Here is a 14,422-nt window from a genome sequence, read left to right on the forward strand (position 1 = left end):
ATAAGAAGAGCGTTGAAAATTGATGGCGTTCGACTGAAGAGGCCTGTACTTTATAGCCTTTTGTAATGGCTGTATTATGTATACCTTCTAATGTTTTTCTTTTTTTTTATTGTTAAAATGGTACGTTTCATTCTTAGTTCTGAAGTCGCTATACTTCGGTGATAAACTTCGGTTCTGCGAGTACTCTTCAATCAGGACTTCGCCGTTATTTATAATACAGTCACCGGTTTTGCCGCTCAGCTCGACTTTGGTACAGTGTTCGGTAGTTGTATTTAGTTGAGCACAAGCAAGTATACTCTGTACTTTTACGATCAGTCGCAGTCAGTTTTATTGTCCGTGCTAATGTTTTTTTTTTTCTTTGTTCATGACGATTCGTTGTGTTTCTCTTGAAAGAGGTGCCTTTTGTGACTCTGTATGAGCCAGTGTTGTTGTTAACCACTGTGAGCACTTGTACATTGGACAGGATACATCTGTACCTTGAGTTTGATAGCTGAATAAAGCGACCTAGAAAAAAACACTATGCTAAAATGTGGTGCATCTTCCCAAAGAATTTTGAGGAATCAAAAAGCGTGGTGAGAACGACGACGACAGAAGATGATAAAGGTAAGAAAGGTTTATTTCGCGCATTTAGCGAGGTTTCTTGTCAGGTGAATGCATACAGCAATGTTTATATATAATGCGCCATTACACAGATGTGTCGGATCCTTGATGAAACGACGAGTAGCGCGGTAGCACAAAAAAAAAATAAAACCCATAAAACTTTGCGCGTTGCTACAGTTCTGTGTTGTGGCTTCGTAAACTTTTCTTCTTTTTGTTTTTACTTTGTTTTCTTTTTTATTGGGAGCGCTGAATGAAACAACTTCTGTTTTGTACCTGGAAAAACTAGCATGGGTGATTAATTTATCCTGGCTTAGTAGAATGTTCCTCGGGAAAAAGAGCAATGTGAAAAATTACAGCATTTTTCTAGCCTTAGATTCTGACGTGAGCACGCGAAATAATCTCCGCAGAACTAGCGACGAGTAGTGGGTCACAGCGATTAGCCCGTGAAACTGGAGAAAGAAAGAAAAACTGCAGGTGTTATGGCTCCGGTAGGTATGTAAGTTAGTGCGCAGATTCCTCGCTTCATTTGTGAAACAGCGAGAGGACTTGGGTTCTCGATGAGCGTTCGAAGTAGCAGTCAATGGGCGCATTAAACACTCCAGCCCTAATTACGAAGCATCCTGCTATAAAAAAAATGGCTGAGGCTTAGCTAAGGTTAAGCCTAGTCAGATGCGAAGCATATTGATGGCTAGGCTTGGTAAAGTTCCTCGCTTTGTTCTTCAGTTGTTGTAGAACGTTGTCGCCGAGCCGCATATTGAGCACGCCGCTTAGCCAGACGTTCATCCCGCTCTTCATCGGTCTCTGTGGCTCGCTGAAGCTTTCGCTTCTCGTTCAAATCAGCCCTGCTTCATGGCGGCATCCCAACACCTGGCCGCCTCATAAGTGCCCGGAGAGCGAGGCAAGCTCAGCTTTATACCGCTGCTGTAGCGTCACGTGGTCAGCTGCAGCGCCTCTGATGTGGAGCCTCCACCGCCGCGGCCGACCGCGCGGGCCGGCAGCCCATCTCTCCTCTGCTGTGACGTCATGTTGTCACGTGGTCAGCCGCCGCGCCTCTGATGTGGAGCCTCCACCGCCGCGGCCGACCGCGCGAGCCGGCAGCCCATCTCTCCTCTGCTGTGACGTCATGTTGTCACGTGGTGTCACGTGGTCACGCTAAAGGTCAATGGTAGCTCCACCGCCGCGCTCGACGGGCTGTAGTGTAGCTCTAGTAATATGCTTCGCATAAAACATTCCTGTCGCAAGGAATTCCAGTCGGGCACAACTCAAGAAATCACCGGCGAATGACCCTCAAGGGAGACCTTCCAGCCAACGGCGTCCACCGGTTCGCATGACGTCACGGTTGATCCCTTAGCATGAAATCGCTGGCGAATGGCAGATGCCTCCTTCAGGTCGATTAACCATGTTTGTCGTGACACCCGGTTGAGGCTGCTTCCTGGTGGGTCACCTTTGAGGGGTATTTGCCGCTGCGTTATCAACTTGTCTCCGGATAGAGTTCATCGTTCTTCACATAGTTACTAGCTCCGCGGATTTCAGTTTCGCTAAAAACTCCAACACACAAAGATCTTCGTTACTTCGACGAAGCTACTTACACGTTTGAGCAGTGAACTTCGAATAAAATACAATGTCCTTCATTCGAACACAGTGACGTAAGCCTTTTGGGAACATGCTCAAACCTCAAATGCGATCCTTAGCTTGCACAAAGAGAGCTGGAATGTTCACGATGATGTACAAATTTCTAAACGACCCTTAATGCAAACGCTTTTTTTTAATGCGTTCTCAAAGACGTGTTGGTTACAGACCGCCATTATAATGAGCACTGTCTAGCAGCAGCAGGTGATTGCGCAGCTCTTCTAAACGTTGACGTCTCGACCGTCATTCGTAAAATTTGTTAAACATTCACCGACACTACAACGAAGCCTGAATTCCACAACGCATTGATTTCCTCGCATATGCTGCGGCGTCAGAGACAATACGTGTCCAGGCGTACAGAAGTGTTTCCATTTTCTCGGAAAGGTCCGTATATGACTTCTGAGATCTGGCGTTATATATATATAACCCCCTGTCACTAACATTCTGCTCGCCTCGACCCACGGAAACGGGATGAGGAGTCTAGACCCAATATTTCAGGCTAGATCCCCCATTTTAAATGGCGCTGACTGCCAACACAATCAACAGAGACAGCGAATAGCTCCGAGCAGTAAGTTGCACAGAACCGAGGGTAAACTTTTGTCCTACTCTTAACAGGATAGATAAGCGGGCGAGTTGGTGATACATAATGCAAAAAAACAGCGCGAACAAACGGGGACTAGGCGAGGAATACACAGGAACAAGCGCTGTTTTTTCAGCGCTTGTTCCTGTGTATTCCTCGCCTAGTCCCCGTTTGTTCGCGCTGTTTTTTTGCATTACCTACTCTTAAACCGGCGGAAATACGCCATAAATTTCTTGCCCTTCTAGTTCTCTAGTAAAAACATTGTACTCCATATGAAAATAAACTGTGACGTGTACGACTTTTATTGTGCAAATTATGTGACTTCTTAGGGCCTCCTAAGAATGTGTACTGCTCATGTTACTGACTGTTGATGTTGCTTAATCACAATAATGAAAGTATGGATGCAGCTAAGCTCTCAATAACTAAACCTTGCCTTCGCAACCACCACCAGGACTTTTGCTGACCACTAGGAATAGAAAGTAGACACAGCGCGGACAATCCTACAGTTACAGCCCGCTTTCCTCAGCTCTCATGTGATCTGTATCTCGACTTTTGACGGATACCTATTTCGTCGAATTCGATAACAACACAGCGTATTTCAAATATATCTCCTTTCACTACTGTCGCTAAGAATCGTGAAAGTACGGTCGTTTGTTTACATCACTTGGGATTCGGGCCTACTTAAGTGAGCTCGTCAACGAACCCGGATTGCGTGTGTTTGTGTCCTTGATTAGCATCATGCGAAGCTCTCCCCGTTTTGCGCGCGCTGTGCTACGCTGAACTTTTGCAGCTCTCCGCGGATTGCGCTCAGCATAGCCTGCGTCGAGTCCTTGACGATGTTGGTGGCTCTCGCCGGAGACTGGTCACCGAGGTCTGTCCTCGGGGAGGGCAGTGAATCGTCCCTGCTTAACCTGCAGTCCTGTAAGGAGAGTAAAAATGTGCACCCGCGTAAGTGCTATAGACTTGCCTAAAAGATAGCTTCATTTGGCAAAGCTGGCAACAAACTGATAATCTTTTTGATTTTCTACTTTATTTCTGCAATTTCATCCGCGTCTTTGTTCTACGTTTCTGCGAGTTGAGTGTGAATGTTAAATGACATGAAGACAATCATGTATAAACGAACGAATCATGACGCAGTAGTGGAATGTTTACTGCTAAGTGTGCAGGACATTTTCCTTCAACTTTGATCCCTTCTTCGTGGGTATCAATCTTAAGCTACTGCTCTACGTAACAGTGATGTTTATTCCTCTTTTTTCTGCTTTGAGTTTCTTGTATGCCTGTGATTATGACTGGCATATAACGGAGATCTAACTTCATGGAAAGCGCTGACGTCAAGCTTTGCTTTAGCACCAAGATTTCCAGTATTGCGGGGTGTGTATGAAATTAGAGGTAATACTGTGACGCCAAATCCAAATATGAAATAATAATAATAATAATAAAATTGATGATATGCGTAATGCCGCAATCTAGCTTCTCTGCATGTGAAATTCAGTAAGGCTAGTGCTTTCTGGAGAAGCAAACATGAAAAAATTTAGTCTGCTCCACAGCAGTCGCGCACCTCCTGTCTATTCAAGGCACTGTTCAGGAGATATTATTTGTTTTCCGCATTTCTGTTCAAGTCAGTGAATCAGTCATGTCCTAGCAATACGAGAAAGAGAAATATGCTTTGAGCACTATGTTTAGTCTCAAGTTAAGTATTTCAAACTACACTTAATTTTGCTGATATTTAATTTAAGTTATATGGACATCTATGCAGTATAGACTTCGCTTGCTGGAAATAGGTTAAAATGGGCCACAACGGAATGTTCTATCACCACTCGAGTGAAGTTAAGAAATTATTGGAAGCCAGCTTCCCCACAGACACGTCGTTATACGTAGGAGCCTGCTTGCAAAATTTCGCCTATCCCAAATTTTGAGAGATATTTTCTGGAATAGCTTTTGTTAAACTTGTCGTAGGGCTGAACATGATTCGTTAATTCTCCGCCAAGAAAACAACTTCGAGCCCCATACAAATTAAATTTAGTGGCTAGAGCCTAGTATGCCCTACACCCTTAAAGCCCAAATAAGGTTACAGAATTAGATGAGCTTGAAGATCAAATTCGTCGACCTTCTAGGTAAAGCATACGAAGCCTTTTTTTTTTACTAGCGTCTGATATCGTTGCGTATTCGGCAAATATAATGGCTACAGGATTCAGATGACTCCGTAGCGCACAAAAGCGAGCAGCGGGCCGCATGATTACGTAATCTACGGCGGTGGTACGACGTTACAAACGCTTCCTGGAAGGAAGGCAGCCAACGCACCCGTAGGTAACACGAGCAATGCATCGTTATGTGACAGACGATTCACAGCAAGATGTGAGTGAAAGGAGGAGAAACCTGAAATCGCACAATCGATGACGTCATTGCAAAACTTTTTCGCACCGCTTCAAAGCTGCAAGGAGGAGTCTGAACGTCATCGAGGCTTTGAGTGGGGATTACGGCACCATTTTAGATACTAGAGAAAAAAAACATTGCTACGTTTTACCGACAGCCTCCATACGTTCTAATCATTTATTGTAATCGTATACTCAATAAACGACTCAGCTTCCCTTTAAATGCCATGGCTGAAGGCCGGACAGGGGGCCATCCTAGGTGCATACAGCATTCTTCGCCAAGGGCCTAGAGCATAGAGTTTCTTACTATTACCTAGAGGGAAAGCTGGCAGCCTGTCTATGGGAGTTTGCATGGAGACCCCTCGAGACCGCTTCAGCCACCATGGGCGCTCAAAGCATCATGGGGCGGTGAGCTACTTGCTGCGGAACTTCAACTTTTGGCCAAAAGATAATGCAAGAATAAGCGCTATTCAATAATCAAGATTGTCCTTACATTCATTATTCTGTCTGTAAATTGCAACAAACGAGCAGAAAAGCATTTAAGTGCAAAGTTCGCCCAAAATAAGGCATGGCTAGCTCTCCTATTGGCCCAGTAATGAACACTACAAAAACTAATATTTCGTAATTAACAGGCGTACTTTTAAAAGTAAATATGTTTTCAAAAAAAATGTTGTTGCTTAAACACTATAAGAGGTTTTTAATGGCATTTCAGAAAAGTGAAAACTTTTATTGGCGTCGTGTGTCGTCGCGTTTTCACTACTATGGCTTTTGCACACTGCGTTCGCGCGAAAGTCGTCTGCGCACACACGAACAGCGTTTTCGGAATGAAAAGTCTTAGTAGTGCCACTCCGTGCTCCCAAAAAAATACGACCGTCCCGCAACAAGTAGCTCACCGCCCCATGATGCTTTGAGCGTCCATGGTGGCTGAAGTGCAGCGCCGCCAGCTTTCCCTCTAGGTAATAGTAAGAAACTCTATGGCCTAGAGGTCTTGATCGGTACCGTCCCTCTCAACCACACCGTCGATGTGTTGCGTGGCGTCTCTAAGCGCGCAATAGGACGCGCTCATCTTCCTTTGCCGATTTACCGGTCGATACCAGCTGAGATGTTCCAACAGCATATCCTGATGGCCTAGTTGGTTTTTGTCAGTCAGCATGGAATCAGAGCGCTTGCAGACGAGTACACAGACAGGGCACACACAAAATTGCGCTGCTGCTCCAGCAGTACGACAAGCAAGCGCTGTCTCGGCTCACCAGTGCTTCCATCCGAAATCACACATATATGTACACTGGCGCTACGATGTAGGTGAAAATGACTCATGTAATCGTCACACCAGGCTGTCGGGCCTGATATTGCTTGATAGCTGATCGGCTGTGACGTATATTTATCAGGGGAGTCGCATTCGAACATTGGAAAGTTGGCAACAGTTACAAGGAGAATAACGTAATAAGGGAGTAATTACTCATGGACGTCCACCCGAGCGCAGCCATACGGCCACAAAGGAAAGCTATACAGCTTTCACAGAAACTTCGTAGTTAAAGAAAAATTCGTCCTGGTCCGGGGTTCGAACCCGGGACCACCGCTACACCGGAGCAGTCGCTCTACCAATTGAGCTAACCGGGACGGCAAGCTTATGGTAGGGCGAGAGCGAATTGATCTATAACTCGAAGTGGGAACAGTGTTGACCAAATATTTAGGGGAATCCCCAAAGGTGGAGTAGATTTGTAATAAGGGAGTAATTACTCCCCTAAATATTTGGTCAACACTGTTCCCACTTCGAGTTATAGATCAATTCGCTCTCGCCCTACCATAAGCTTGCCGTCCCGGTTAGCTCAATTGGTAGAGCAACTGCTCCGGTGTAGCGGTGGTCCCGGGTTCGAACCCCGGACCAGGACGAATTTTTCTTTAACTACGAAGTTTCTGTGAAAGTTGTATAGCTTTCCTTTGTGGCCGTATGGCTGCGCTCGGGTGGACGTCCATGAGTAATTACTCCCTTATTACAAATCTACTCCACCTTGGGGGTTTCCCCTAAATATTTGGTCAAGGAGAATAACGACTATAGCAACAAACTAACCAGGAAAGAAGTTTGTGCGGCGGCTTCCGATGTTTTGTAGATGGACCACACGACACGAGGCTTCCCAGCGGGCAAGTCTGTGGTCTGCGTGAGCACGTCCCGCTTCTCCGGCTCTTCCGGTGGATATGGTAACCTGCGGCGAGTTGAAATAGTGGACGAATTGGTAAAAATCTGCAACGAGCGAACTTTACACGGCATTGTGAGCAGCTCCCGCACATGTGCGCTTACAAAACCCTCTGTTGGTTTTTAGGGAGTAGGTTTTTAGGAAGCAGACACTTTGCAACGTTACTTATTTAAAAAAACACGAAGTATCGCGACGGCATTGGCTATACCGTTGCAAAATACATGTGGTTTCGGACAACATGCACGCAAAGAGACCCCTCCAGTGCACGTAACTAGTCGAAATAGCCAGATTTTGTCGAGCCACAGCGCCGAGGGTAATCGCGTTATCGAAATTCTAAAAACTGATATGGCTATTACGAACATAGAAAATGATCAATTCCGCATATGCAGACATTAACCCATTATCACAGCCCGAACAACTGCCGTCTGTGAACACTGAATCTGAACACCGGAACCGAAGTGAAAACCGAACTCCTAGCGCACCTAATTCGCATTTGGCCTAACTACGCAAATCAATTATCATTTCTTTTTCTAATCAGCTTATCACCGCCAGCCTCGACCTGCAGTGTGGGAGCTACGCTCCGTGCTTCACCATCCCGCCCATGACGTCACTTATAACCCATTATAGGGGTTGTCGTAACTGCTGATCTTATCACTACGAATAGCTCTACCATCCGAAGAAAGTTACCTGTGTTAGCTCAAGATTTCTTCCTCATTCTGCACAGCGAGCTCGGTCAAATGAGGAAAGTGCCTGCGTCTGTCATCGCGTCTCCAGACTGGGACCACAAGTCGGTAAACTCTCGAAAACAAACTCTTCCAGCTTAGGTTAACAGTCCTTCAAGAGGCATGCCGGAAATTTCCTTCAAGAACAGTACTTGGGTAGATACTTCTTTTTCCTCTTCGTAGAGAGACCGCAAAAAGGAGGGGGGGAGGGGGGGGGGGGGCACTCACATTTGCTGCCGGAGGAGGGTGCTCGCCAAGGTGTGGCGCGGCCTCGGAACCTTCAGGCTACTGGTCCTTCGCATCGCCGTGGCAGAAGGAGAGACGCGCTGTCGGCGGAGGCTGTGCAGTTACAGGCGGGGAAAAAAGCGTTATTTCTCAGGGAATAACTGTAACCAATAGTTATCGCGTTAAAGTCGTGTTAGTTATCGCATTAAAACTTTGCGACCGGTAAACAGGCTATGGCGGATGCCGGTGGCGGTGACATTTCGTTCATTTTGTATGTTTTTGAACCAATTTATCTCTTAATTCTAACAAATGGTTATCGAGAAATGCAGACGACTTCTGTGCATAAATTACGCGGTTGTGGCTGCGCTATATGCAATGGCAGCATTCATATTTTTGTTTCCTAACTAATTTGGATAAATTAACTTTCTTTTCCTCGCCTGAGACACAAATTTGTATTTGAAATTTAAAGCCTCTCATTGCCAAGTCGTGCCGTTTTCGTTTATATTGTAAAACTGGGTTGGAGTAACGGTCAGGCAATCAGCCTCGTCTTAGCCCAGCTCCGCATCCCCAGGTCCCCAGGTCTCAAGAGCGCCGCATGGTCCCTGATCAGGGCAACATATTGGACAACACATTGAATTTTAAACGAACGGTTTGAAATAGAATGGCGGACGAAAACCATGTTATAGTGAATTGCCTGTTTTCATCTTAATGAAAAGGAATTATTTTCCAGAAAAGCACGAAGTGAGATGCATCTGTTCAACGGGGAAGCGAGAAAACAGGCGCAAATGTCTTTCTCCGGTTTTCTTATCGTGTCGTGGCACGCCTGCTCTAAGTGTGCCTTTAGAGTTCAACGATTGTGTTTCGAGTTCAGCTGCTTAATGGAGCTGACGCTAGTGGCGTCGTCCCTTACGGGTACTTCGAGGCAGGGTGATACCAACTACAGGCGCCTCTTAACTGCAGAGCTTCGTTGTGGTGCATCCTTCGAACCGATATTCACTCTTCATTCCGCAATGCAGCCATTCTTGGTGACACTGCCCTTGTTCATCTTTTTCTTTTTGCAATACTGTTTTGCAATAGCTTTTTTTTATTATGTCTGATTTCGTGTGTTCCTCCCAGTTTCGTGCCCATAATTTACAATCTAGCGGACAAATCTGGAGATAAAATTATATCTCGTCAAGCTAATGTGAAGAAATAAGCAGCGTTAGGATCGTACGTCACGTAAGGCCGGCACACAGAATCAGTAAGGTATCAATCGAGATTAATATTTGTGCCAATCCTAGCGCTTGCTATCGCGGAGTGTCCAAAACACGTTAGGCTCGCGCAGAAATGCCAAAATACCCACTAGCAGCTCATTGTGATTAAATTACCTACTTGTGTTCCATCGCAATTTGCTCTCATAGTGTTACCTGTATAATAGCCGTCACAGTTATAATACGTTTTTGTTTTTTGTGTGCGTGTGTGCGTGTGTGCGTGTGTGCGAGCTTGCGAGTAGGAGTAGATGTTGTTTCTTTACGATCCCGTCTGTGAGTGCGTTTGGGAGGTTCGTCACCTGCCGTAAACCTTCTTAGCCGCTGCTTTTTCAAGGGCGCTGTCCAAGATGTCCCCGATTTTCTTCTTCATGTGATCCAGCTCCTTCTGGGCCTCCTTCAGTTCCTCGTCGGAGCACAGCTTTCCTGGCTTGTCGCTGTCGTTCACCTCCGAAGGCTGCAGTGACGGGTGAGGGAATGCGCAGAGAAATCTCATCAAGCGCAAGCTTCATTCTCTGACCTGCAATGCCCTTAGGTGACTCTACCAGTCGCCACAAAACTCTTTTACCTAATAACACCAGCCCCAAAACCAACAGTCTATGTCAGGGGTTTGCGGTCATTGTCGAAACAAAAAATTCAGGGGGCACTTTGGCTCTCTAAAGTGCTGCAAGGCGAAAGCGTTTCCTGGCGCACTGTTTGGCATTGATTGCGAGATTGTGCTGTACTAGTGTTTTATTTGACTGCACATTACAACTACACACTTTGATTGTCGACTTTGACTGCTTCTTTAGCACGACTCTCACTCTGCTTCGAAGAGTTCGGTTGTAGCCATGGCTCTATTTGCCGTAATGAGGCATGTAATGTGGTCGCCCACGGACGCCTTGCGCCCCCTGTCGGAGCGGACGACAACAATTTATTAGTTGTCGGCTGCTCCAAAAGGGGGAGTCAGGAATCCGTGGGTGACCTCATTAATCTGAATCCGCGCATTCTGTGGTCCTGACCATTTCGACCGGCCGAAAAGCGTGACACCTCTGCTGACAACCTTCTGTCGACAACTATGAGGCATTAAAGGCTTTCGCCTTAATAAAGGATGCGCAGTGGGCAAAGAACAAGACACGACAACACAGACCTACTCGGCGCTTTTGCCTCTTTTCACGTCATCGTACCTCATTCTTGCCCCGCTGTGCATTCCTTAATACAAATTAATGACAAAAAAATTCGCTGTGGCTTAGCTTGGTTAAGCCCGGTAATTGCGAAAGCAATATCCGTCCCTACGCCATGGTTAAGCTGGTAGTGTAGCTGGTGGTGGTGCTTGTGGTTAGACTTGTGGTGATGCATCGGTTATACAATCTAATCTAATCTAATCTAATCTAATCTAATCTAATTTAATCCAATCCAATCCAATTCAATCTAATCTAATGTAATGTAATGTAATGTAATGTAATCTAATCTAATCTAAGGCCGCCGGTGGTGGCACCGCGACTACTCGCAGACGGCGCGAGATGGTCGCCCAGCTCTTCGGCGTGACGTCACACAGAGGTAATGCGAAAGGTCAATGGTGGCACCGCCGCGTCACGGCAAAGGCTTGAAAGTGCAAGTAGTAAAGCTTGTGGGTTTCTACGTGGACACAGGCCACCACCCACCGCGGGTTCGAGCTTCGCGCGAGCCAAGGGCCCCGATCAGCCGTCACCACACACACACTGGGACACCGATGCGGTGCACTCAACCTCCGCTGGGAGGAGAGCGATTCGCCGCAAAGAAATAAGCCTCCAAGTTCACAAAGGAGACGTTTATTCACGTCGTCCTTCAGCAGTACACACACACTCAATCGTCACCCCGTCCCGGGGGCGCGCGAGGAGCAAGGCTCCGCTGCGCGCACGAAGCGACTCGAGCAATGCGCGCCGCTAACACGCCGCTGCAGGAGAATGTCCCCGCGGCAGTGCTGTGATCTCTCTCTCGTGTCGACCGTTGGGCCGGTTGCGAGAGAGAGTGGGCATTCAACGCAAGGTACGCCTGTCAGAGGTCGCTGGACCCCGCTGGACAGGCTCGAGCCGCTGCAGGTCAGAGGACACGTGCGAGCGAGCTCGAGTAAGCACTGGTCCGAACGGCAAAGGCCGGCACGGACAAACAGTAACGTACGCACCTTACGCTGTCTCGGAGGGATCTCTCTCTCTGGGCCCCGCTCGGACGGTCGCGCGGCGCGCGGCCGCCCAAAGCGGGGTCCCGAATTCCCGCCAAAAGGCGCCAATGGCAAAGGCCCTTGGGGAGCCGGGGCGGAGCTGTGGCTAAATGACAGTGATTAGTCACCCAGCCGCCTCTCCACCGCCTGAGGCGGGAGCAAGGGAAAGAGGAGAAACAACGCGGGCGGCCGGCACAGCCGCGCAAAGGCGACGGCGCAAAGCCAGGATTCCCACATCCCCCTCTCCTTAAATGCCCTCCTACCCATCGGCAAAGCACGCGGCCAAAAATAAAGAAATCAATACACAAAAAAAACTACACTTCAGTTCTAAAATAAAGAAATGAATACACAAAAAAAAACTAGCTACACTTCAGTTCCAGCCAGAACAATGTAAAAAACAAAGGAAAAACAAGGCAGACCACACTTGCATACGCTTCAGTAAATCAAAACAGCTTGCAGATTATATACACGGTACACAAGAAGATGTGAATTCAACTGTACAACTATGTGACAGGTGGGTGACAGTCCCAAAGTTCGGTGGCGCGGCCCAATGGGCCTGTCGGCGACTCACCGCTCTCAGACTTCAAGTTGAACGGGCTGGGAGGGCCGACGACTGATGGCGGTCTTCTTTCCGTTGATGTAGGGTGCGTTGATGACGACGGGGCCGCGGCAGAGCACTGACCTCGCGCCCTTGGACACGACATCACGTTCGGGCACAAAAAGTTAGTGCACCCCTTTCACGCCGGCTGAAACGGGCGAGAACGTTCGGCGGCGTCCAGATGTGTAACCTTGTCCACAGCGAGGGGTCCTTCTCATCCTTGCACTCACGCAGAAGGACACAACGGCACAACTCACAGGCGTCGCCTTGAGCCACAACCACGCATACACCCGCAAGTGCGCGGACGCTGGTCGGCGACAACGACCCCCCCCCCCCCCCCCCCCCCATCAGAAGCGTCCAGAGGCGCCGCGGCGAGGGTCAAAGGGTGCACTTTCCGCCCCCCCATCGCCCCAAACGCCCCGCCAACTTCCCCTCCATACGGGCCGCACAAAACTCGCGCACCGCGACACACGGCTCCTTAACGAGCCAACCACCCACAGTCGGGCCGGAAATGAGAAAAGGCGCCGTACAAACGACAGGCAAACTCTGCGCTTCAAAAGATAAGCGCAAGAGAGAGCGGCTGAAGTATACATATGTACAAGCGGGAAACGAAAGTGGCTAGAAACTGACTCAAGCAAATAAATAAATAAACTGATAAACACACAAGGCTGGAACTGAGCATGCTGCCAAAACAACAACAGAAAAAAAACACACCGTGCTTCACCTGGGTAGGGCCTGACAAGAAAGCTCGCCAGCTAGCTGAGGCTGCGTGCCTTCGGTTGCGGAAAAGTCCGCCGTCCGGCATCAATCACACAGGTGACCGTCGCCTCAGATTGTACCGGTGCTCCGTACGCTTGCGTTCCGCAGCACCAGTTGTGCCTTTACACTTGCCTTTGATACCAATGGGTACCGGCGCAAGCAGACCGTGACGCGTAGGCCTTCAGGTCTATGAACCCCTGCTTGCTCCTGGGGAAAGGCCCCATCAAATCGCAGATGGCCATCTGCCACGGACGCACACTGTCAATCGGTTTCATCATTCCAGGCGGCTTGCCGCCCCGTGACTTCACCTCTTGACAGACATGGCAGGAACGGCAATAGCGGAAAATGTCACGCTTCATGCCGGGCCACGTCACCGATTGACTCAGTTTTGCAAAAACTTTGGAGCCACTCAGATGACCGGCCAGTGGCTCGTCACTAGAGAATCGCAAAAGTGCGCCTCTTAGACTTTTGGGGATAACCACCTAGAACGGGTCGATGGACTCGTCATCGGTGGCTATGTACTTCAGCACGAGCCCGTCATGGTCCAGCAAATACGACTCCCCGGGGTTCGCCGCGACACACGCTGGCTTCTGCCCCCCTGCGCCCGCTACAATACAAGTAGCGTCACGGCGCTCCGTCTCCCTGAGACCGTCGCTCACCTCGCGACAAAACGGGTCATTTTGCTGGGCTTTCAGTAGCTCTTTAGGGCTGAAAACGATTCCAGTCATCCCGGAGGGGAGCCTGGTCTCGTCCCCACTCAGGTTTGCAGCCAAAATTTCCGTTCGCGTCGGCACTTCCGAGGCGCTCACGAAGAGCTTTGCCTCTCGTCCGCTTTGCGAAGCGCTGCTCGCCTGGTTAGCGGAATGGGTTAACCCGTTTGCGGGTTCCCCCTCCTTGCCGCCCGGCGGCTCGTCCGCTGTTTCGCCCCCTCCGCCTACAGGCGTCAAGGCGCCGCTGGCGAGTGGGGCACGGGATAGCGCGTCAGCTACCACGTTTGTGCTCCCCTTTCGACACTGCACGTAAAAGTCGTAATGCTGTATCAGGAGAGCCCAGCGCGCCAGCCGACCCGCAGGCTCGCGGAGCCGCATCAGCCAACTAAGCGCACTGCACCCCTGCCTCAGTGGAGGCTTGGGTGGGCTGCACGAACGATGGAGGCAAAGCTCCTAGTTCGATGAGCGGCGTGGTTTCCACAGGGAACCGGGCCAGCGCCTCGCCGTTCCCAGAGCAGAATTGACTGCTCGCGGGGCACGGCTGCTGCTGTTCGAAACTGCCGGTTGCGGCAGCGTGACACGAACTGCTTTCGCACTGGGCGGAAA

General features: G+C 48.9%; 1 protein-coding gene across 1 annotated transcript in view; it reads right to left on the reverse strand.

Annotated features, from left to right (window-relative positions):
- Nucleotides 1–3,049: 3,049 nt before the first annotated feature.
- The window catches only part of LOC149372631 (uncharacterized), a 28,509-nt gene continuing 17,136 nt past the window's right edge, over nucleotides 3,050–14,422 (reverse strand). Inside the window, exons 11-14 of the mRNA XM_089586777.1 lie at nucleotides 9,873–10,027; nucleotides 8,327–8,437; nucleotides 7,253–7,385; nucleotides 3,050–3,728 (exon numbers count right to left, since the gene is read on the reverse strand). Coding sequence (XP_089442903.1) covers nucleotides 3,546–3,728; nucleotides 7,253–7,385; nucleotides 8,327–8,437; nucleotides 9,873–10,027 — 582 coding nt within the window. The 3' untranslated portion in view covers nucleotides 3,050–3,545. The remainder of the gene's footprint in view (nucleotides 3,729–7,252; nucleotides 7,386–8,326; nucleotides 8,438–9,872; nucleotides 10,028–14,422) is intronic.

The sequence above is a fragment of the Amblyomma mixtum genome, chromosome 1, assembly GCF_055824585.1.
Source record: "Amblyomma mixtum isolate Tamu chromosome 1, ASM5582458v1, whole genome shotgun sequence".
NCBI classification, from domain to species: domain Eukaryota; kingdom Metazoa; phylum Arthropoda; class Arachnida; order Ixodida; family Ixodidae; genus Amblyomma; species Amblyomma mixtum.